At 39.2% G+C, this 22,623-nt stretch overlaps 1 protein-coding gene across 3 annotated transcripts in view; it reads left to right on the top strand.

The window, feature by feature from the left end:
* Positions 1 to 22,331, top strand: part of LOC127627757 (zinc finger and BTB domain-containing protein 7C-like) — a 40,533-nt gene extending 18,202 nt beyond the window's left edge. For 2 of the 3 annotated variants that reach the window (XM_052104293.1, XM_052104295.1), the window contains exons 2-3: positions 17,878 to 19,225; positions 20,321 to 22,331. In XM_052104293.1, coding sequence (XP_051960253.1) covers positions 17,892 to 19,225; positions 20,321 to 20,900 — 1,914 coding nt within the window. In that variant the 5' untranslated portion in view covers positions 17,878 to 17,891 and the 3' untranslated portion in view covers positions 20,901 to 22,331. Of the gene's footprint in view, positions 1 to 5,367; positions 5,604 to 17,877; positions 19,226 to 20,320 lie in introns of those variants that run through there. The other variant, XM_052104294.1, reaches the window with a different exon arrangement.
* Positions 22,332 to 22,623: the final 292 nt, after the last annotated feature.

The raw sequence follows: 22,623 nt of genomic DNA, 5'->3' as shown, positions 1-22,623 counted from the left end.
AGATAAAGAACAAGTCTTTAAGATTATTGTTATAATGTGCTGACTGAGCAATAGTAATAGTGATGTTAACTACAAATAAAGAAACATCTACGCTTACCAGAAATGAGGTCTACAAGGTCACAACACAGGATTTTGTGGGAGTCAAATCACAGTCTTAGCAAAGTGAATCGCCTCTTCTGTTTCTGAGGTGTCTGGCCTTTCCATACCACTGCTGTGAAACAAAGCAGTAAAGCACATTAGATCAGCGTATCCAGATCTCCTCAGTATATATTGACCTCCATTATATCACACATTGGTCAGACTTTATTGTGGAGCAGAGCACTGGCGAGCACAACGTATGCGAGATTGCGACTGCCCGTATTTATGAGCGACTTCATGAAAAAACAAGCCCAAAATGCAACAGTGCATTAGATCTAACTGCACTTTGACTGATGTACAACACGGCTGAGAGATGTGACTGTTCTTTACTAAAGTGAACACATATGCCCTAAATATACACTCAGTGTTGCCACAAGGGGCGCTATAGCGGATATTACCAGATTCTGTCTTCTTCTATGATCCGTTTTCTCTTTCTGGTCAAAAACTGTCATTGTGTCTTATTTCTCACAAACATGTTATATTTAACTCAGACGGACAGACAGATAGACAGACAGATACAGACATTCAGATAGATGGATAGATAGAATCAGACAGACAGGCAGGCAGACAGACAGTTAGATATAATCAGACAGACAGACAGATAGATAGATAGAAAGGGACAGACAGACAGATACAGACATTCAGCTAGATAGATAGACAGACAGACAGACAGAAAGATAGAATCTGACAGACAGACAGGCAGGCAGGCAGACAGACACAGACAGATAGATATAATCAGACAGACAGACAGGCAGGCAGACAGATAGATACAGACAGAGTGACAGATAGAAATGGACGGACAGACAGATAGACAGATAGACAACTAGATAGACAGACAACTAGATAGGCAGACAGACAGACAGGGACAGACAGACAGATAGACAGATATACAGACAGATAGAAAGGGACAGATAGACAGACAGACATTCAGCTAGATAGATAGACAGACAGACAGACAGACAGACGGACACAGATAGACAGATAGATAGAATCAGACAGACAGACAGATAGACAGATAGATAGAAAGGGACAGACAGATAGATAGACAGACAGATAGACAGACGGACACAGATAGACAGATAGATAGATAGACAGGCAGACAGACAGACACAGACAGACAGATCGATATGGACAGACAGCTATATAGACAGACAGATAGAAAGGGACAGATAGACAGACAGATACAGACATTCAGCTAGACAGATAGACTGACAGACAGATACAGACAGACAGACAGATAGATAGACAGACAGACGGACACAGATAGACAGATAGATAGAAAGGGACAGACAGATAGATAGACAGACAGACAGACAGAAGCACACAGATAGACAGATAGATAGAAAGGGACAGACAGATAGACAGATAGATAGAAAGGGACAGACAGATAGATAGACAGACAGATAGACAGACGGACACAGATAGACAGATCGAAATGGACAGACAGCTATATAGACAGACAGATAGAAAGGGACAGACAGACAGACAGATACAGACAGACAGACAGATACAGACAGACAGATTGCGTGAGAAAATGACTGATAATAAATAATGTGATTATTATAATATGATTTTAAGAACTCACATTCCCTTCCATACGGCGGGATTTTGCATAACCGCGATAGAAATGATAGAAATATCAGCCAATTACTGACCACACTAAAACCAGCGATAATATCGATGAAAACACAGTTATGAAACACACCAGAAACGGACGTGACAGTTGTGAATGCGGCACTTTCATATGAGGCTACCTGATGAGGGAAACCATCCAGCAGACTTTGACTTCTGAGATATGGGAAATGATATATACTGGAAGTATTTACTGTTAGAACAGTAAAACAAGGATCTATTGACAAAAGAAAGAAAGAGGAAAAATATGTTGTGTGTGTGTGTGTGTGTGTGTGTGTGTGTGTGTGTGTGTGTGTGTGTGTTATAACTTAAAGTGACAGTTTGTCCAAAAATCTTTCACTCACCCTCATGTTGTTATAAATCTGTAGGTCTTTCTTTCGTGGAACACAAGAGGAGATGTTTGACACAATGTTGATCTTTAATCGCATGGAACATAAACAAATAAAAAATGAATGAAAGTCAATGGTGACTGTAATTCCACCAAGCAGGGACGGATTATGACTTGCAAAGGCCCCTATCTTCAAGGGCCCCCCTCCAAATAGTTGGGGGGTGTGTGGGTGGTGGTGGTCAGTTTCATTGTTGGTGGGTTCGAGCGGGGGATACGCAAACTGGATCGCAAAACCTTAAACCTTGAATTACTGTAAATACAAACAGACATCATGAGTGTAAGTTTACACATAAACTAGCGGATTGTTCATCTGTCACCGCTTTCACTTTCAATGAAGGGAAATTAAACAGCACTGTTGAGGAAAACACAGTGTGAATTGCATTGTGGGTAAAACCACACGTATAAAACAACCAAACTTCTACTTAACTAAAATGTCAATAAATCTAAACTGTGTGTCATATAGATGACAAGACATGTACATACAGTATACACTGTTAATCCATGTCTGTGTAAAGGGGGTTTCTTTAACTTTGGGCACTTTTTTATTAGCTGTGATCTGCTGAAAGTAAAGTCTCGTTAAACATTTATCACACTCTCACTAGTTTATATAATTTGACTAGTAAAAATGACATATTTTTCTGAAAATTAGGAATAATCATAATTCATCTCAAGCACTTTTGTCCACTTGTTTAACAATCACGTTCCATCAAGTGTGCCGCACAAGCCCTCAAAAGTGAAGCCAAAACGTCTCGATCGCCCCCCGGTGACTGGTCCTAGTATAGGTCATAAACCCCGCCTCCCCATGTTATTCAACGGGACGTGAGACCAACTAAACAATTAAATTACACTTCACATATCTTTTTTCCAAAGATAGTTTCTGTCATTTACTGTCGTTTCTGTCACGTTGATGTCATTTCAAGTGTTTGTTTTCAAAATAAGTTTGTTTTTAGTTATTTGATGCTATAAAAACGGTGCTGTGACATCATGATTGACAGCTGTGATTGACAGGTTCTCTGAGCGAAGTAGTCACTGAAGCACCAACTGACTTTTTTCGGGATCTTCGGAGGACTGAGGAGATTGGAGCTTTAAATTTAATATCTAAATTTCTATAATTAATTATTTCACACGTCATAAGTCAAAAGTCAAAAGTGCAGGGGCGTGTGCTTGCGATTGATTCAGCGAGAGTGAGGGCGGGGCCTTGATTTCACGGCTTTACTTCCTGCTCACTACCACGCAGGTCTGGTCCTGAAATCGCAACTGCGCAGACTCAAGTCCCAAGATGTCAGCGCCATATCGGGACACTGGTGGCTTCAGTTCTCACCAATGGAAAAGAGCGAAGGGGCATCGGCCATCTTTCCTATTTCTTTAAATGTTGCAAATTTACGTAGCTAAAGAAAATCCCTGAAATGAACACAAAATACTTATTTATCATTTACAGTTTTGTCATTAAATCAAAAGATTCTCAATAGCTGTCCAATAAGTGATAGGATAGTATTTGGGGCAGGTGCCAAATCCCCAATAAACACACTGTTTTAATGAAGTGAGGGGTATTGATCTGTTCTGAAGAATGTTCAGTGAGTTCACATTGTCTGATCCAATCACAACGGAGTTTCATTAATTAATAGAATACTTGATATGTTATAAAATGCCAAATGTGTTTAAAATTAACAGGAAGTCTTGCACCCTGTCCTGACATAGCTATTACCTTAATTATTAGCATAATTTGCTACCAAAAAATAAATGTTGCTGTCTCAAAATGATTAGCATCAGCTGATATATCTGATAGATTAGTTATAATTGCACTATAACTATTGGTTCAACGCAGGGGCAAAACTACATTTCGTATTGCCCCATGTATCTGTCAAGTGAGGTGGGAGGTGGGTGGGGGTGTCATCCATTACAAGCATTGAGATCGGGGGGGTCGAGGAGGCTGATTGCACCACCTTTAGTGAGCCGCTGTCACCACCCTTTACATGGCGCCCCTATGCATTGCATGCCTTTCATATATTTGTTTTTTGCGCCTCTGGTTCTACACGATGCCGCTATGTGTTGGAAATGAGGGGAATCACTTTCATACAATATTGAAAGTGTTTATCGTGGAGTCATTTTTATTTTCAAAATGTGTTTTTGCAGTTTTAGTATTGAAAGTCAGGGTCTGGGACAAGACTAAAACTAAAGTCAAATCTATGCATTCAAAAAGTACCGAAAATAAGCAGATGTTTTCACGTTTTAAGGACTAACTTCATATCACAAAAAGAAATAAACATCAATACAAAAATCAACCACTGGGTTCATGAAAGTGCCCAAAATTTTGGAAAATGTCTTGACTTTTGCACGTCCTAAATAGTGCATTAAGGAGGCGATGCTAAACATCACTTCCGGTTCAGTTGCATGCACGTTACATTGTGGCATACTTTATTTTGCTCAGTGTGGCCTGTTCAATATTGCAACGTTTTGCAAATGTCAGAGGTCATCCAGGTGTGCACACGTAGCAGACATGCATTACTATGCTAATTATTTTACAATTGTTATGATGAGCTTTTTTACACCAGGATCATTAAAAATGCAATAGAGAAGACAACAGCAGTGAGACATATGGTGCTTTTTTAAACAGTATTATTATTATACATGCAGTTTTATAATGACCTCATATTCTGTACATTATATATATACATATACAGTATATATGCTATTCTAGCTGAATCCCAAAAAGCTGACAGGTGATTAGAACACAAACGCATACACGTTCCCTTATACGCTTGAACCTAAAATCTAAAGTCAATGTTGTATGTCAACTACTTGCATGAAGTATGTAGTATACATACTGTATACTGCAGAAATAGTAATAATAGTAAGTGTGCTATCCCAAACATAGCCAGTGACTTTTGATTCATTGTTTGAAGTGGATGCAGACACATAAATAGCGCTGGTGCTTTTCTCTCTCTATTGAAACTACCTCTTTCTCCACTTGTCCCCGCGTTCGAGGAGCAAATCAGTCACGAATAAAACTAAAAATTCATTTTGTCTGACCCCAAATCAGAGGGTTTGTGCACCATGAGCTTTATTACATACTGAGCTTAAACTGTGTTGTGGAGGAGGATGGGTATTATTATCCTGAGCTACCCACCCAGCTATAAACTACATCTCTGTACCACTGCTGGAGAGTACTTCCACCTCCTCTCTCTCTCTCTCTCTCTCTCTCTCATTCCTCCCTCTGTCAGCTTCCACACAAACATCTCAGTCTCTCTGCGTGTGCTCTTGTTGGATGCTTGTAGTTGAATGCCACGGCTTTTTTGTGAATGGAGAAGAGACGCTCGAGCTGACAGGATGGAAGAACGTCTTTATGTCCCTCAGAGATGGAGATGAGACAGACTCAGATTTGAGACGACACTTAGTCCCGGAATAAATCACAAACACACTGACATACACCTGCAGAGCTGGAGGGGTGAGTGGCTTGAGTTTGTCAGTGCGAGTGGACGTTCGAGTCCAAGTGTGCAGTGTTTTGTGTCTAAGGTTGCTGTTTACATCTGAGTTTGTGTATGTTTCAGGTATAGAACGGCACGTTTGTGGGTAGTCATTTGATGAGTCACGTAATTATTTGGGCCGTTCTGTCCATGTCTTCTCCAGAAAATGAGTGTGTGAAGTTTTGGCCCGCTCTGAACGCAAACTAAGAACACACACAACTAAAGACACAGTAAATCGACAAATCCGCCAGGCTTTTCTGTGTCTCACGTGGATGAAACTAGCATGACAAAGTGTTTCAAAACCTGAAAACAACTTTACATAATGAGTCATCTGAAATGCACTTTCTAGTCGCCATTTACTTATCAAGGTGTTTACATGTAGGCTGCCAAATTTGTTACATCTTCTTGCTTAAATCTTGATTTTATTATCGTGAGGTGGTTCGCGTGACCTTTTAAAATGGCCCGTATAAGACGCTGGTCTTCATCATAACGTTAGCATGCACCATAACATCATTTAACATATCAAATTATGATTTTATATGAAATTAGAAAAACGTTGGACGGTTAGTTTTATCTTTATTACCATTTTAACCTATTGACCTTCCTGTGGCTGTTCAAAGTGTCACAGTATTTGTTTGTTTGTTTGTTTGTTTGTTTGTTTGTTTTAAAGTCATGCCAGCTTCTATGGCTAGTTTCGTGGCGTAATCCAGGTTAAAATATTAAAATAGGTAAAACAACTCATTTTAAAGGTCCGTTTTGAATAAAAACTCTAAATCTGATTCTGGGCTGACATTGTTGAACGTGTCAAGGGTGTCACAACATTTGAGACCCGTGTGCATCAAAATACATTTTTTAATCAATATATTTGTGCACCTTTCTGTTTAACTAGTGCAAATGATAACGCATTGCAATTATGATGAATGGCGAGTTAGATTGGCATAAAAGAAATCAAAATAAATAAATAAATCTGATTTATTTTCACATATGAAAGTGGCCCAGATCAGAATTGAAAATGTTGATTGCATTGTAATTTTTGCTCTTCACGTTGTCATCCATAAAACAGATATATATCAAATATTTTGGCTCAACGTCTGAACCCATTAACGCTTGATTTCATTGGGAATGCAGAGTTTTAAATGGAGTATCGTTTTACAATGTAAGACATGGTTTGTAAAGGGTGTCATGAAGAAGACGAGTGTGTGTGTGTGTGTGTGTGTGTGTGTGTGTGTGTGTGTGTGTGTGTGTGTAGGCAGGGGGCTGAACGCAGATTAAAAACGCTGTAAATTACTGTTTGTAACAGGTGAGGCCAGTGATGCAGGTGTCTGTACAATCTTGCTTCATATATTTACCATACAGACAAATTACAGCAGACATTACACAATCACTGTGTGTGTAATCGTAAGAAGTCTCGAACAGTCAAGTGACATTTATGCATCTGTTATGTTCTTTAGTTTGCTACCAGTACACGAATCAGTATACAGAAGTATATTTGGGTCAGATGACAAAATTTGAGGCCAAACTTAAAACTCAGAAGTTTATTATGTATTATGTATTCACTTTTTTGAACAAGGTCCCGTTCAAGTTTGTGATCTGTAGTCCATTTGTTGACTTGGACTTTTTTTTTTTTTTCAACGTCAAGACATTAGGAATGTTTATGAATGTGCAGTACAAATGTATATTTTAGATGCTGTAACAGGCCAACATTTCATTTCATGGTTTTTACCATTTAATTTTATCCTGTTCTCTCCACAATTTGGAACGCCCAATTCCCAATGCGCTCCATGTCCTTGTGGTGGCGTAGTGACTCGCCTCAATCCGGGTGGCGGAGGACGAATCTCAGTTCCGTCCACTTCTGAGACCGCCAATCCGCGCATCTGATCACGTGACTCGTTGTGCATGACACCGCGGAGACTCACAGCATGTGGAGGCTCATGCTACTCTCCACAATCCACACACAACTCACCACACGCCCCATTGAGAGCGAGAACCACTAATCACCACCACAAGGAGGTTACCCCATGTGACTCTACCCTCCCTAGCAACCGGGCCAATTTGGTTGCTTAGGAGACCTGCTGGAGTCACTCAGCACGCCTGGATTCAAACTTGCGACTCCAGGGGTGGTAGTCAGTGTCAAAACTGGATGAGCTACCTCTTTTTTTACCATTTTTAATCACTTTTGAAGTTCACATAGAGTGACAGTTTTTCCTCCTTGAACGTGTTTTTAGGAAGCCACTGATTTTAAAAACCTTCATTTTCATTTTGGAGTGAATTATGTGACAGACAATGGGAAAATCGTGATTTTTAGCTGACATATTGTGACTCTTAGTCCCCATTTCCACCTGGAATTAAGAAGTGTTTCAGGTGATCCGATCCTATGTGGTCAGCCCTAAAAACAGGTCTAAACGGGGTCTAAAACGTTTTCTGATAGGATCACAGAAACCACATACGAATGTGGTCAAAAACACATGTGACCACATTGCATTTGAGATGTAAGCGCTAATCCATCCTGTATGCGTCTGGACAGCAGTGAAGCTCCACCCCTCACCTGTCAATCAACCGTTGCGCTAAAACAAGAGTTTAAATGTAGCTGTTTACGAGCAGCTTTAAAAGGAAATAACCATCTGATCTGAATATTTTAAACAGCGGATACATACACGATTACGAGAGCTTCACGGATCTTCTTTAGTGTGTCTTATATCAACACAGATGAGAAACATGAACACCTGAAGCTCCTTTAATATAGGCAATCCACGGGCCTGGGTAGCTCAGCGAGTATCGACGCTGACTACCACCTCTAGAGTCGCTAGTTCGAATCCAGGGTGTGCTGAGTGACTCCAGCCAGGTCTCCTAAGCAACCAAATTGGCCCGGTTGCTAGGGAGGGTAGAGTCACATGGGGTAACCTCCTCGTGGTCACTATAATGTGGTTCTCGCTCTCGGTGGGGCGCGTGGTGAGTTGTGCGTGGATGCCGCTGAGAATAGCTTGAAGCCTCCACACGCGCTACGTCTCCGCGGTAACGCGCTCAACAAGTCACGTGATGAGATGCACGGATTGACGGTCTCAGATGCGGAGGCAATTTTTGGACGCCATTTTTTGTTTCGCACTTATCTGACTTTGTTGCGCTTTATTATCATGCAGTAGCACACTGACATAGTGATTGATGTATGTTGTCATGAAACAGAGACCCTCCCCTCCGAATCCGAACGCAAGTGGTCACAGGAGATGCATTTAAGTGACCAGGTGTAAACAGCCATGTGAGCCATGATGGGTCTCTCAGGGTTAAAGTATAAATATTTCAAGGTCCTAAAAACGGCATGTATAATAATCATACAAGAATAAGCCATGCCAACTGCACATTAATGAACAAAAGACAACATTTTTAGCTGGTATAACCCAAAACATCAATTACTATTAAAAAATAAACATCTTAATTTAATGCCAGAACCTCAAACATAATTACTGAGACTGTAAAACATTATGAAAACATGTCATGAATTTCTATCAGGTTCACAGCCACTGAAACACCATTTAACTGCCTGCTACTCTATGTAATGCATGCAAATGATCCCATCCGCTGTATCGCTGTTCACCCGCTGGTGTCTCATCAGCTACAGGGCCGACAGGAACCGTATTCAAATCCAGCCCCTCTTACTGGATGATTACCGGCCCCTCGCTAAAGCACATCGGAGGAAGGCAGTTCTGTCTGTAAACCGTCTCGTCTAAGTGCTAATAGAGAACAACCTACAGGTGCCCCTGCAGGTGAGGCCCCTAAATGATCTCCCTCAGGACCCACGAACCCACAGCTAGATTTAGCCAATTTACCAGCAATCTGAGCTGCCGTAAGACTGTTCACAATGACACGCGCTCCCTCCTGTCTTACACGAGAGCCTTGCCTCCCTAAAGAGCCCATGATGCAACATCTCACACAAATGTGAACGGATTTAACTTTAGGAGACGATGTTGTAACTTCGCCGAATCAAGAGTTGGTCATCTTTGCATCACAGGTTTAGACACTGCATCGTGCATTGAAAATGCATTGCTATTTTAAAGGGACAGTCCACCCAAAAAGGGATTTTCGCTTACCCTCGTGTTGCTCCAAACACGTACGACAACATGAGAGTGAGTATATCACGCCGTTTTTCTATTTGACCGAATTCAGCCTGAAATATCTATTCCAGAAAAGCATTCTCAAAACAATAATTAAGCATCTATAGATTCATTTTCATACAAAACTCATTGTCCCAGTTAAGATGATCATCAAAGCTCGTCTACGCTTGCGTGTGTGTATGCATTTAGTTCACAGATCAAACATAGGTGTGTGTAATTTTAGAAGATCAAAGAACTGAGAGGGTAGTTTGGGTTTTTACTCAATAGTGTCATTTACATTTTCAGACATGACACGTTACGATTGATGTTGAACTCAGAACTAGTCATTCGTGAACACAGATACACTGTAAGAACAATGCGAGAGGATTCAAACTCACGTTAATATCGATCAGACTTAAAGATAACACAAATGACTCGCTAAACACTACTTAAAAATGGCATTTACTGCAATAAAACTCTAAAACGTGGGATTTAAACATCCATACGTGCTGATTAAAGTTTCACTAAATGTGCATTTTTAACATTGATTTACAGTTTCAGTGAGGGAGTTGCTTGACCGGTTCAGTGCTTAATCGGTTCGACTGATGCATTTAAGAATAATAAAAAAGCGCATTAGCCGAGTGAATAGTTCACACATTGGATGAATGTAGCACTGCATGCTCGTTTATGCATGCGGTTGGCGAGGATGACAACAACACAATAGCATTGCAAAACAACTCATGTTATATTACGCATAAAGGTGGAAACGTGCATTAAGAAACACACACACACATGCATCTTTTCCAACAACATCTCACAGATAAAATGAGTGTGATGCACTTTCTCAATCAAAAGTGCAAGAAGTGCTGTGTGGGTATTTCACGCGACGGTTAGACGATTCTTGACCTCATTCCATGAACTAGGTAGATTAAAAAGCTTAATGTTGTTCTCAGATGCTCAGATTATCACTGATGATCCCTCAACCTCAAACAGGACATTCGATATGGTCAACAACGGTTCGGCACGCAAAGAAAAGCAGCTGATAAGCATCCAAAACTTTGATTCGTTCTGACAAGGCTTTGCTTCGGGTAGTTAGGTTTAAATCAATCATGAGAAAAATGACTGACAAACCAAGAATTGGGTGACATTTAACATTTAAAAATGATATAACCCAATAAAACAACAGCATGTGCTTGAGATAGGATATTGGTTTGATTGCAAGTACGAGTGCTTTTATGCTGGTAGATTTAACTGTCTATATTGTAATCTGCGGCCAATGTTTTGATGCATTAAGGGACAAGAACATAGATATAATTAAATGTACAGAAACCAGCTATAGTTAGGCTTGTTACAGAATACTTGTGTTTGAGAGCACTAACAGTCAAACAAAAGGTGGACTTGCAATTGCCACTTTGACAATAATGAATGCCCATCATCATTTATCAGCAGCACGCGATAGTTGCACTAAAATAGCACCTGCTGGAAAAATATCTCGACATGTTAGAAACTTTGGAAATCACATGACAAATTAAACTGAAACAAGACAACAAAATTACCAAAAAACGTTACGCATACCCCTATTTGAGGACAAACGAATACATCGGTTTACAATTAAAAAATACAGATGTACCATCTGAGCTGCGGTCCCGTTAATTATATCAATCTAAAGTGTGGTTTTTACGAGCAGTGCCAAATCAACATTTTAAACAGGATATACCACTAGGGCAACATGATATCTCGATATGTTTCAGAGGAACCATCATTTCATCCAAACAGCCATTGCAGAAAAGCCGATTCAATTTATTAAAGGCATTAATAGAAATAATGAAGGCACGCTTCCCAGGTTTTTCATTAAATTGATCTAATAATTCTCATTGAAATGCATATTTATATTGTATATACAATGATACATAGTTAAGATAGGTACATTTCCTGAAGAAAATGTGAGTGGTGCTTGCCGTGGCAAAACTCGTCATATAACATGTTGTTAAGCACTAATATTATGATCCTAGAATGTTGCTAGCATGTGTTATGCATGATGTTAGCATGTAGGTGGTATGTTTTACCCCTTCACTAGGTGATGCTAGCATGTTTTAGCATGATGCTAGCATGTTTTTAGCAGGTTTTAGCACTTCGTTGGCAATGCTAACATGTGTTAGCATGATGATAGAACGTTTTTAGCATGTTGTAACACTTCACTAGGCAATGCTAGCATGTGTTAGCATGATGATAACAAGTTTTTAGCATGTTGTAACACTTCGCTAGGCAATGCTAGCATGTGTTAGCATATTTTTGCATGTTTTAACACTTGGCTAGGCAATGCTAGCATGTGTTAACATGTTTTAGCATGTTTTAACACTTCGCTAGGCAATGCTAGCATGTGTTAACATGTTTTAGCATGTTTTAACACTTCGCTAGGTAATGCTATCAAGTGTTAGCATGATGGTAGCATGTTTTTAGCATGTTTAAACAATTCGCTAGGCAATGCTAGCATGATGTTAACTATGTTTTTAGGATGTTTTAACACTTCGCTAGGCGATGCTATATAGCTAAATATTAATTTGATATCGTTAGCAAAATCATTGCGATTACATCGTTAATATACCCTAGACACCACCAGCCAACAGTCCCAACAAGAAAAACTACTGCTAAATAATGTCTTATATATATATATATATAAGCAAGAGGGTTTATATAATCAGCTGTATATAAATAAGTCTATGCGATGTCCTCAGTTAGCTAGATAAATGTGCATGTGGATTCATAAGGGCGTATATTTTCAAGGTTGAAAGAGTTAGCCAGTGTCACGTATGTGTGGAGGGGCCCTTCAGTCCTATAAGACACATATAAACATATGCTATAATTATGGGAGTTTGTGAGGAGGTGGGAGGGTGACAAGAGCAGAAATGCATGTGCTCCCAGGGTGGGTGGGAGACCTTTCTGTCTCTCTCTTCCTTCATTTCTGTCTCCCTCCCTTAATGTTGTTTTTAGCTTCGAACGCCCATTTAACTTGGCTGGATTTTCCAGGGTGGGGCAAATGTTTTTTTCTTCTTTGCCCAACTTGTGAGGGAACTTCTCTTCCCCATCTTTCTATTCATGATTTTATGCATTGTATTGTTTACAAAATACAAACAAAATAAAAATCATAAACATTTTTGCTTTATATAGTAAAAATGAAATCAATGACTCTCAATTGGTGGGTCGTGACCCAGAATGGGATGCAAGTTTGTTCTGATTGTGCTTTGGACAACAGGGAAAAATTATGCTAAATGCTATTAATAAAATTCAACTAACTATATCGTCATTCATAGCTAGGATAGCTAAATCAACAGGCTTTCCAGGCCTCGCTACTTGGTTACAGTAATCGCAGAGAGTTTTCATTTAAATTCGCATCTCAAATTTCACGCAAATTAATGCGAAAAGGTCACAAACGTTGACATAATATTTTTCAGTTTAACTCAAGCGCATAAACTCTATGTCCATACATCAAATGTCGCGAAAAAATTGGAAACACTTATGCCGATAAAATTGGCATCAACGCAAAAATGCAGTGTCACATGACAGAGTGTGCCCCAATCGTTAGCCTGTGTTACCATGACGACAGTATTGAAAGACAATTTATTGTACGTGATTATGGATTGATTTTTACGGCATATGGAGCCGATCTGCAAACGGGACACTTACAGGAGTGCAACACAAATATCTCGTGCAAATGAACGGCTACTGTTTGAGATTAATTTACAGTAAAGTGCAGTATCCGTCCGTTTATTTATTAAAGTTCCTTTTCCACACCATTCAAAATAATAGACGACAGTCATGGAATTAACCCACAATACAAAAAACATCACTTCTCTGCACAAAGATGTTTTAAATTAAGAATAAATACACAATACGAGGTGAAAAGCTTCAGCGTGATAAAAGCTTTTTTAACAGCCCAATTGTATTATTGTTTAGTTTACTTTTGAAAAAATGCCGGTAAAATCCCCTGTATTAAATTAAAAAAATTACCAAACGAAAAAAGCATTAAATTAAAAAACTAAAAAAAAGCATTAAATAAAATACAAAAAATTACCAAATGAAAAAAACCATTAAATTAAAAAACTTTAAAAAAAAAAAAAAGCATTAAATAAAATACAAAAAATTACCAAATGAAAAAAAAAAAAAACATTCAATTAAAAAACTAAAAAAGCATTAAATAAAATACAAAAAATTACCAAATGAAAAAAAACATTAAATAAAAAAACTAAAAAAGCATTAAATAAAATACAAAAAATTACCAAATTAAAAAACCATTAAATTAAAAAACTAAAAAAACATTAAATAAAATACAAAAAATTACCAAATGAAAAAAAACATTAAATAAAAAAAACTAAAAAAGCATTAAATAAAATACAAAAAATTACCAAATGAAAAAACCATTAAATTAAAAAACTTAAAAAAAAGCATTAAATAAAATACAAAAAATTACCAAATTAAAAAACCATTAAATTTAAAAACTTAAAAAAGCATTAAATAAAATACTAAAAATTACCAAATTAAAAAAACATTAAATTAAAAAACTTAAAAAAGCATTAAATAAAATACTAAAAATTACCAAATTAAAAAAACATTAAATTAAAAAACTTAAAAAGCATTAAATAAAATACAAAAATTACCAAATTAAAAACCATTAAATTTAAAAACTTAAAAAGCATTAAATAAAATACAAAAATTACCAAATTAAAAACCATTAAATTTAAAAACTTAAAAAGCATTAAATAAAATACAAAAATTACCAAATTAAAAAAACATTAAATTAAAAAACTTAAAAAAGCATTAAATAAAATACAAAAAAATACCAAATGAAAAAAACATTAAATTAAAAAACTAAAAAAGCATTAAATAAAATACAAAAAAATACCAAATGAAAAAACCATTAAATTAAAAAACTTAAAAAAAGCATTAAATAAAATTACAAAAAATTACCAAATGAAAAAAAAAAAACATTAAATTAAAAAACTAAAAAAAGCATTAAATAAAATACAAAAAATTACCAAATGAAAAAAAAAACATTCAATTAAAAACTAAAAAAGCATTAAATAAAATACAAAAAATTACCAAATGAAAAAACATTAAATTAAAAAACTAAAAAAAAGCATTAAATAAAATACTAAAAATGACCAAATTAAAAAAAAACATTAAATTAAAAAACTAAAAAAAGCATTAAATAAAATACAAAAAATTACCAAATGAAAAAAAAAAAATATTAAATTAAAAAACTTAAAAAAAATCACTAAATAAAATAAAAAAAATTACCAAATGAAAAAAACCCATTAAATTAAAAAAACTTAAAAAAGCATTAAATAAAATACAAAAAATTACCAAACACATGTTTTTTTTTTAGCTTTACCCTGTTCTGTGGACGAAAACAGTCGCCTGAGGCATCTTCAACTGAGGGGGAGGGGGGGACCTGTTCCCTTACATCGCTCGTTAGCGGAGACCTTTGACTACTAATATAGCCGTTTGAAATTAATTTAGTATCAAAAAATAAAAACATGCCCCTTATCTCAAGAATCGGTAATTAACCTGAAGGGGTCCTGTTTGGCACATGCACGTTTTCATATAAAGATATGTTTCTCATTACATGACTATATGTTCGATATAAGTAATTATAGCAACTGTCTCCTAGCAACAGAAGAGGAGGCATTAAAATGTTGATTGGTGAGTGCTGAGCTTGATATTATAGACAATGAAAAGAGAAAATGAAAATGATTTCACTGCTAGTGGAAATTAGGCCGAAAGACTAGTCCATTGACTTTGGCGCCAAGACAGTTTGTGGATCATTGAAAGCCAGTGGACAGCTTCAGCGGTGGCGGGACGTATGAAAGCATCCATCCACATGCCTGTAGTGACCACGGGGATGAGAAACACTAAGATTAAACTCTATTCATAGCTATGAATGAAGGACAATGCTGCCAGAATGGCTCTTTAAAAAGTCACTGTAAACATTTCAGGGAATCCACAGGTACAATTCAGGCCCCATTCATGCAGGCCTGTAGTTTAAAACCATCTGAATGGAGATTCGTTGTTTTGCAAACTCGTTATTACACTCGGCAGAGAGTAGATGATTCTGAACCCAACTTGTCTGCAAAAAACTCACATTTATTTCCAAATTAAAGGAGACATTATATGCTGTATATATGTTGTTGTGAATGTTAAACCGCTCATGCAATGCAAGTAACACTGCAGGCGGTGGGTTACTTTTTTTCATGCCCTGGCAATTTTTTTCCCGCTTAAAGCAGAAACTAGAGCCTGACCCCTTTTGCCTTCCTGTGTTGTCTTCTTTCTTTTTTTCCGAATGTGACAGATACGATTCAGCTATTCTCACAATGCAAAAGATCAGATTTAATTCACTATCATTGAAAACCTACACAAGAAAATGGCCACTGCTATCAATACATGCAGAATCAGTCGCTGTGTGATTATAATCATAAAGAACCAACGAGACATTCTTTGCATAATCTATAGGAGCTTAATAATTATCTGATTATTTGACGCATTCTCTTCAACCACATTGCAAGCACACACACACACACACACACACATGTTGTGTTTCCATGTTTTATGGGGACTTTCCATAGACATAATGGTTTTTATACTGTACAAACTTTATATTCTATCCCCTAAACCTAACCCTACCCCTAAACCTAACCCTCACAGAAAACTTTCTGCATTTTTACATTTTCAATAAAACATAATTTAGTATGATTTATAAGCTGTTTTCCTCATGGGGACTGACAAAATGTCCCCACAAGGTCAAACATTTCGGGTTTTACTATCCTTATGGTGACATTTGGTCCCCACAAAGTGATAAATACACGCTCAAACATACACACACACACACACTCTACACACACATACACACACACACACACACACACACACTCTCTCAGACACACACACTCACTCACTGTCTCTCTCTCACACACACACACACACACTCTCTCTCTCTCTCTCACGCACACACACACTCTCTCTAACATACAAACACACACGCACTCTATCTCTCTCACACACACACTCTCTCTCTCACACACACTCACTCTCACACACTCACTCTCTCACATACGCACACACACACACACTCTCACACACACGCACTCTCTCAGACACACACTCACACTCACATACTCTCTCTCACACACACACACACACTCACTCTCTCACACACACGCACTCTCTCAGACACACACTCACTCAATCACACACAAGCACTCACTGTCTCTCTCTCTCACATACTCTCTCTCACACACACACACTCACTCAATCACACACAAGCACTCTCACACAGACACACTCACACTCTCTCTCACACACACACACACACACACACTCACTGTCTCTCTCTCTCTTACACACACACACTCTCTCTCGCTCGCACACACACACTCTCTCTCTCTCTCTCACACACACAAACACACTTTCACACACACACACTCTCTCTCTCTCTCTCACACACACTCTCACACAAACACACTCACTCACTCTCGCTCGCTTACACACACACTCTCTCTCTCTCTCTCTCTCACACACAAACACACTTTCACACACACACACTCTCTCTCTCTCTCTCTCTCTCTCTCTCTCTCTCTCTCTCTCTCTCTCACACACACACACACACACACACACACACACAAACTTAATTTTTTATTTTCCTGTATTTGAGTTTTCAATATATATATAAATAGTATTTATAAAGTATTTAGTATGAAGTATGTATCAAGTACTGACTATGGGTTCTCCAGCAAACCGACTGTGTTTTATACAATGAGCGCGTTTACAGGCACAGCAATACGCTGAGAAATACCAAAAATAAACTTAATCCAAAACGCAGACAATGTAAGAAGCCTGTGTGTACTTTTTAAATTGTGTGTATATTCTCTACTTTTGATGTCAAAACAAAAACATGCATGTGCACAACACTTTGGATAAGCTGGTAAGAACTGGTAAAAGCTGTAAAATCTACGTGTGCCGATCGTTTTTTGGGCTTAAACCGTTTATGAACTTGCCTCAATGAAAGAAAAGCCATTTAAGCCGTTTATATTAAATCGAGCACGTTAATGCACTCACTGACCATGTGCACTTCATTGTTCACTTATATTTCTCTCTTTCTCTCCTTCTCTATCCACAGATTCCACAGAGAGGATGGCACACACAGATGAGGACTTAATCGGGATCCCTTTCCCAAACCATAGCAACGACATCCTGTGCAGTCTAAATGAGCAACGACGGGACGGGTTGTTTTGTGATGTCATCCTAGTCGTCAGAGACCAAGAGTACAGTACCCATCGCTCTGTCCTGGCTGCATGCAGTCAGTACTTCAAAAAACTCTTCACCGTGGCAAACGGTAACAGCAGAGACTCGAACCAACACACCATCTATGAGCTGGACTTTGTGGCGCCCGAATCACTGACGGCCATTTTGGAGTTTGCATATACGTCGACGCTGACGGTAACAGGGTCAAACGTTAAAGAGATTCTGAGCGCAGCGAGGCTGCTAGAAATTCCTTGCATCATAAATGTTTGTCTAGAAATTATGGACACGGGAGGAGGTGGCGAAGGAGGGCATGTGGCGGAAGCTGAGAAGTTTGAGGGGGATGAAGAGGAAGACGAGGAGGAGTATGTAGAGGAAGAAATGGAGGAGGAGGCAGAACATTACTCAAAAGATGGAGAATTTGACGACCATGTTGGCGACAGCATCAGCGAAAAATCTGCGCAAGGGGAGACGTCCGAAAACCAGGACAGCCAAAAAGATTGGGAAAAGAGGGGAGCGGACAGCCCACCATGCAGTTCTCAACACGAGGTACACCCTGAACGGGACGGCAAAGATGCCCAAAGATGCCAGTTGGTCACCGCGGAAGCCCAACGTGCTGACAAACCCAGAGGGCAAGAGGGATTAGAGGGCCGAGCACTTAAGGACTTTTCGATAGAGTCCCTACTTCAGGAAGGACTGTACCCGAAAATGCCAGGTCTGGAAAGGGGTGCCGGTTTCTCTCCTCTCATCCCTGGCTTCTACCCTTCCATGTGGGCATCAGAGTTCCCAGGGTACCCTCAGCTGTTGGAGCACCGACACCCTTCTCACACCTTCCCTACCGCCTCACTGGAAAATGGCCCACTGGACCTCGCCGTCAAGAAAGAGGTTATCAAAGAAGAGTTGAAGGACGAGCACTCAAACCCAGTCCTTCACAGAGATTTCCTCAAAGACTTCATGAGTCCAGGGTTGGGCGTGACCTCCGACGCTGCCCTCGGTCAGTTCAAGGATGGTGCGGACCTGCGGTCTTACCTGAGCTTTCTTTCGGCCTCCCACCTGTTTCCTCCATGGCAGCTGGAGGAGGAGAGGAAGATGAAGCCCAAAGCATCACAGCAGTGTCCGATCTGTAACAAGGTGATTCAAGGAGCGGGGAAGCTGCCACGACATATGCGAACGCACACAGGAGAGAAACCCTACATGTGTACCATCTGCGAGGTCCGCTTCACCAGGTGAGTCCAGCTCAGGTGACTCTAACGTGAGCATTGCAAACTTGAACCGCCACGGTCAGTTGAGGAAGCGGAAAAGACACTGAACATGTGGTTTGATACCCGAATATTGAGCACGTTTACATGCTCAGCTGACAACGTGTTTGTATGGTCTTGATTGGTTTAAGCGACACCCGCCGTTTTTTGCCCACTACCCCAATTTTGCGTTGCATGCAACTACATTACTGGCATTTATACCAGCTTATACAATGAGCCCAAAGGTTGACCGTTTATGCTTTAACCTCTAAAGAAGCGAGTAACCTCATTACTTCAAGTCTTCCGTTGACAGGTAGTTATCGGTGCATTGTTAGGCATGCAAAAATGCATCTTCTTTTAAAGTGTTTAATGTATTTGCTATCCATTTTTATAGACTGCAATAGTTGAGAGAGGAAATGAATGGAAGGGGAGAATAGGTACGCCACTTGTGCAACCTTATAAAAAACACTTTTGACTTGTGAGACACATCAGTGTTGTCATGTTACCCAGTTAACTTTTTAATCAAACTACTCAATTACACTGTCTAGAATAATTTTCTCTTTGAAGCCACACAGCGAAGCTTCAGTATTACAGCAGTGAAACTGTACACGAAAACTAGAGCAGCATCTTGAGGACAAACCTGCTGTGAAACACTTTATGCATCACTGCGGTCGAAGCCCGTATGAGGTTTCCACACTGTAATAAAAACCAAGCGCGTAGTGATGTCAATATAAGACCTACATTTCACCTCTGTTCTTCAATGCTCTGTAAGGGAATGCAATTTCACTGAGTGAGATCTAGAGTGAGAAACAGATCAAAAGAATGCTGGATAACTCATCTGGATACCACATAAGAGTAACAATCCTGAAAAAAACCCTCTGAGTGTTTCACTTTTCATGTTTTTGTCGCTTCCGTTCAGCCGAGCACGTTGCAGCTTTTCAAGCACAAAAAATAAATGCATGTACGATTGATGATATGCATGAAGGATTGTGTGTGTTTTGAGGTTTTGCAGGGAGTCTAGTTTGCGAAATGCACCTGTGGACAAACCTCAAACCCCATTTTTAAACGCTGTCTCTTTTACAGGCAAGACAAGCTGAAGATTCACATGCGCAAGCACACCGGCGAGAGGCCGTACATCTGCCTGCAGTGCAACTCAAAGTTTGTTCACAACTACGACCTGAAGAATCACTTGCGCATCCACACGGGCGTGCGGCCGTATCAGTGCGAGCATTGCTACAAGAGCTTCACGCGCTCCGACCACCTGCACCGGCACATCAAACGGCAGAGCTGCCGCGTCTCACGCCCGCGGCGGGGGCGAAAACCCTCCGCCTGGCGGTCCAATAGCTTCCTCTTCCCTTCTGACCCCAACCCCCTCCAAGGGGACCGGACCATGCGGCTGCCTGCCGCCAGTGCACCCTTGCTGGCTCGGTTAGCTCCAGGCGGGCGGGCGCTGGAGGACGTAGATTGCAGCAGCAACAACAGCCACGAGAGCCTGACGGACAGGAAGCTCATCTTAGAGGATGTGGACAGGAAACGAGGGGTGTTCGCTTTCGCAGTGGCAACGGAGGCCGTTCTGCCTCACCCGCCCTTCTATTCCGCGACCTCTGACCCCTGGGCCGTGAGACTGGAACGAGCTCCGCCCGTTCCCGAGGCCGCAAAGTGACTTTTCCGTTGAAACCTAAAAGTCCGTGTCCACCTGAAAACAGCTGCTCGCTTCAGACGCAACAAAGACAAACGTTCTCAAGCAGGGTTCAGAAGATAGAGAGGCTTTTGCATTTTTAATGTCAGCTTCCAATGGGACGACAAGGATTTTAAATACTGTTTAAAAGATTGGATGTGTACGTGTTGAATAGTTGTTTGATGCTTCAGTGTTTGCTAACAAGGGTCAATGAAACAGAACGTGAGATATGTTCAGTGCAATCCGTATGTGAAACATTCATGCAAACATTTTGACAATCAGGTAATAAACAAAAGAAGACCTGCTAAGCTTTTATGCATTGTATCTAATGACTCTTTTTCTCTCTAATCGAACAGTTTTGAGTGAAGGTGTTTCAGAAATAGCGTAAAAACGTAAGAAAATTACAAACTTTACACATTGTAGATTCACTATGCAAAATATAATACGTGCACATGTTTTAAGAATGAGCACAGAAAACAATTTGAAGCGAAATAATTGTATAAATCTCAGGATCGAACACAATTTCTGAATTAAACTCTTTTTTTATGGCCAAATGTAAATAATCATCCAGGATAAGATGTCAAATCAATCTGCTGTAAAAAATAAAATAAACATCATGCAAGTTATTTAATTACAGTACATAATTACTTTCATGATTGATATGGTGTCACTGTTGGATCAGCATCTCAGATGGACTATAATGCATTTCTATAATGCATTTCTATAATGCATTTCTATAATGCACATGGGAAAACATCCAAAGATGTGTTGCTGGAGTCACACTTGAAATGCTCTTTTATTTCTCACATCTGTACTGACACTTTTAAGCGTCTTGGAGGTTCTTGTCATGTACGGGAAATATAAACGGGGGGTATAAACGTCCACCACTTTGATATTAAGACTTCTCCTTTTATCTGAATGGCTATTATAATTCAGCATCATATGTTCATGCTATTCATGCATATTTAAATCAGCTTTGGCTATTTTACTAAGATGTTTACTGTACTAAGACACTAGCACACTTGTGTTCTGCTGTATGTTTTTAAAGAGAGACTGTGTGTGTCAATGCAGTTTATCTGATGTCAATCCCTCCCAATGCAAAATGGCATTTGAGAAACTTACTGTATTTTCGGTTTAAACATGCACAGGTCACATTTTTACACCCACAAACAAAATATCAGTCGGACAGATTTCTAACAACATGAGGGAATGTACAAATATCGCAAGTAGTAATTCATATCAAAGGCTGAAAATATAAGATCAATATTTCTGTTTTGTTTTTTTTGGTGTGTAAAATGCAAAGACATGTTTCAATGTGTACAATAGAGGTGCTTAAAGATTTGTATTTAAACGAAGCCCTTCTGTGGCTACTGGGGGGAACTTGCACTATTTGATTGATGATGTTTTAATATTCGTAACGATATATATATTAACATTTCTTAAAAACATTAAAAAAACATATCTAAAGTACATGTCTGAGAGATGCTCTTTACTCTTTCACTACACCGTCTTTCTTGGAAATCTGAAAAAGGTCAACTCTGAGATACAAAATCGGGTCATTTAGGGAAGCTTTTATCTGTATGATGAGAAATGAGCAATGAGGTCAGGTGCATAGTCTCTGAATATCTGGTCAAATGCCATACTCGGGAGATGCGTTCCCCTCCTCCGCACCAAGTTTTTTTGGGTGATGGACTAACTTACCTCAGCC

Source organism: Xyrauchen texanus, chromosome 34, assembly GCF_025860055.1.
Source record: "Xyrauchen texanus isolate HMW12.3.18 chromosome 34, RBS_HiC_50CHRs, whole genome shotgun sequence".
Taxonomy (NCBI): domain Eukaryota; kingdom Metazoa; phylum Chordata; class Actinopteri; order Cypriniformes; family Catostomidae; genus Xyrauchen; species Xyrauchen texanus.
This window is presented reverse-complemented; position numbering and strand designations above follow the sequence as displayed.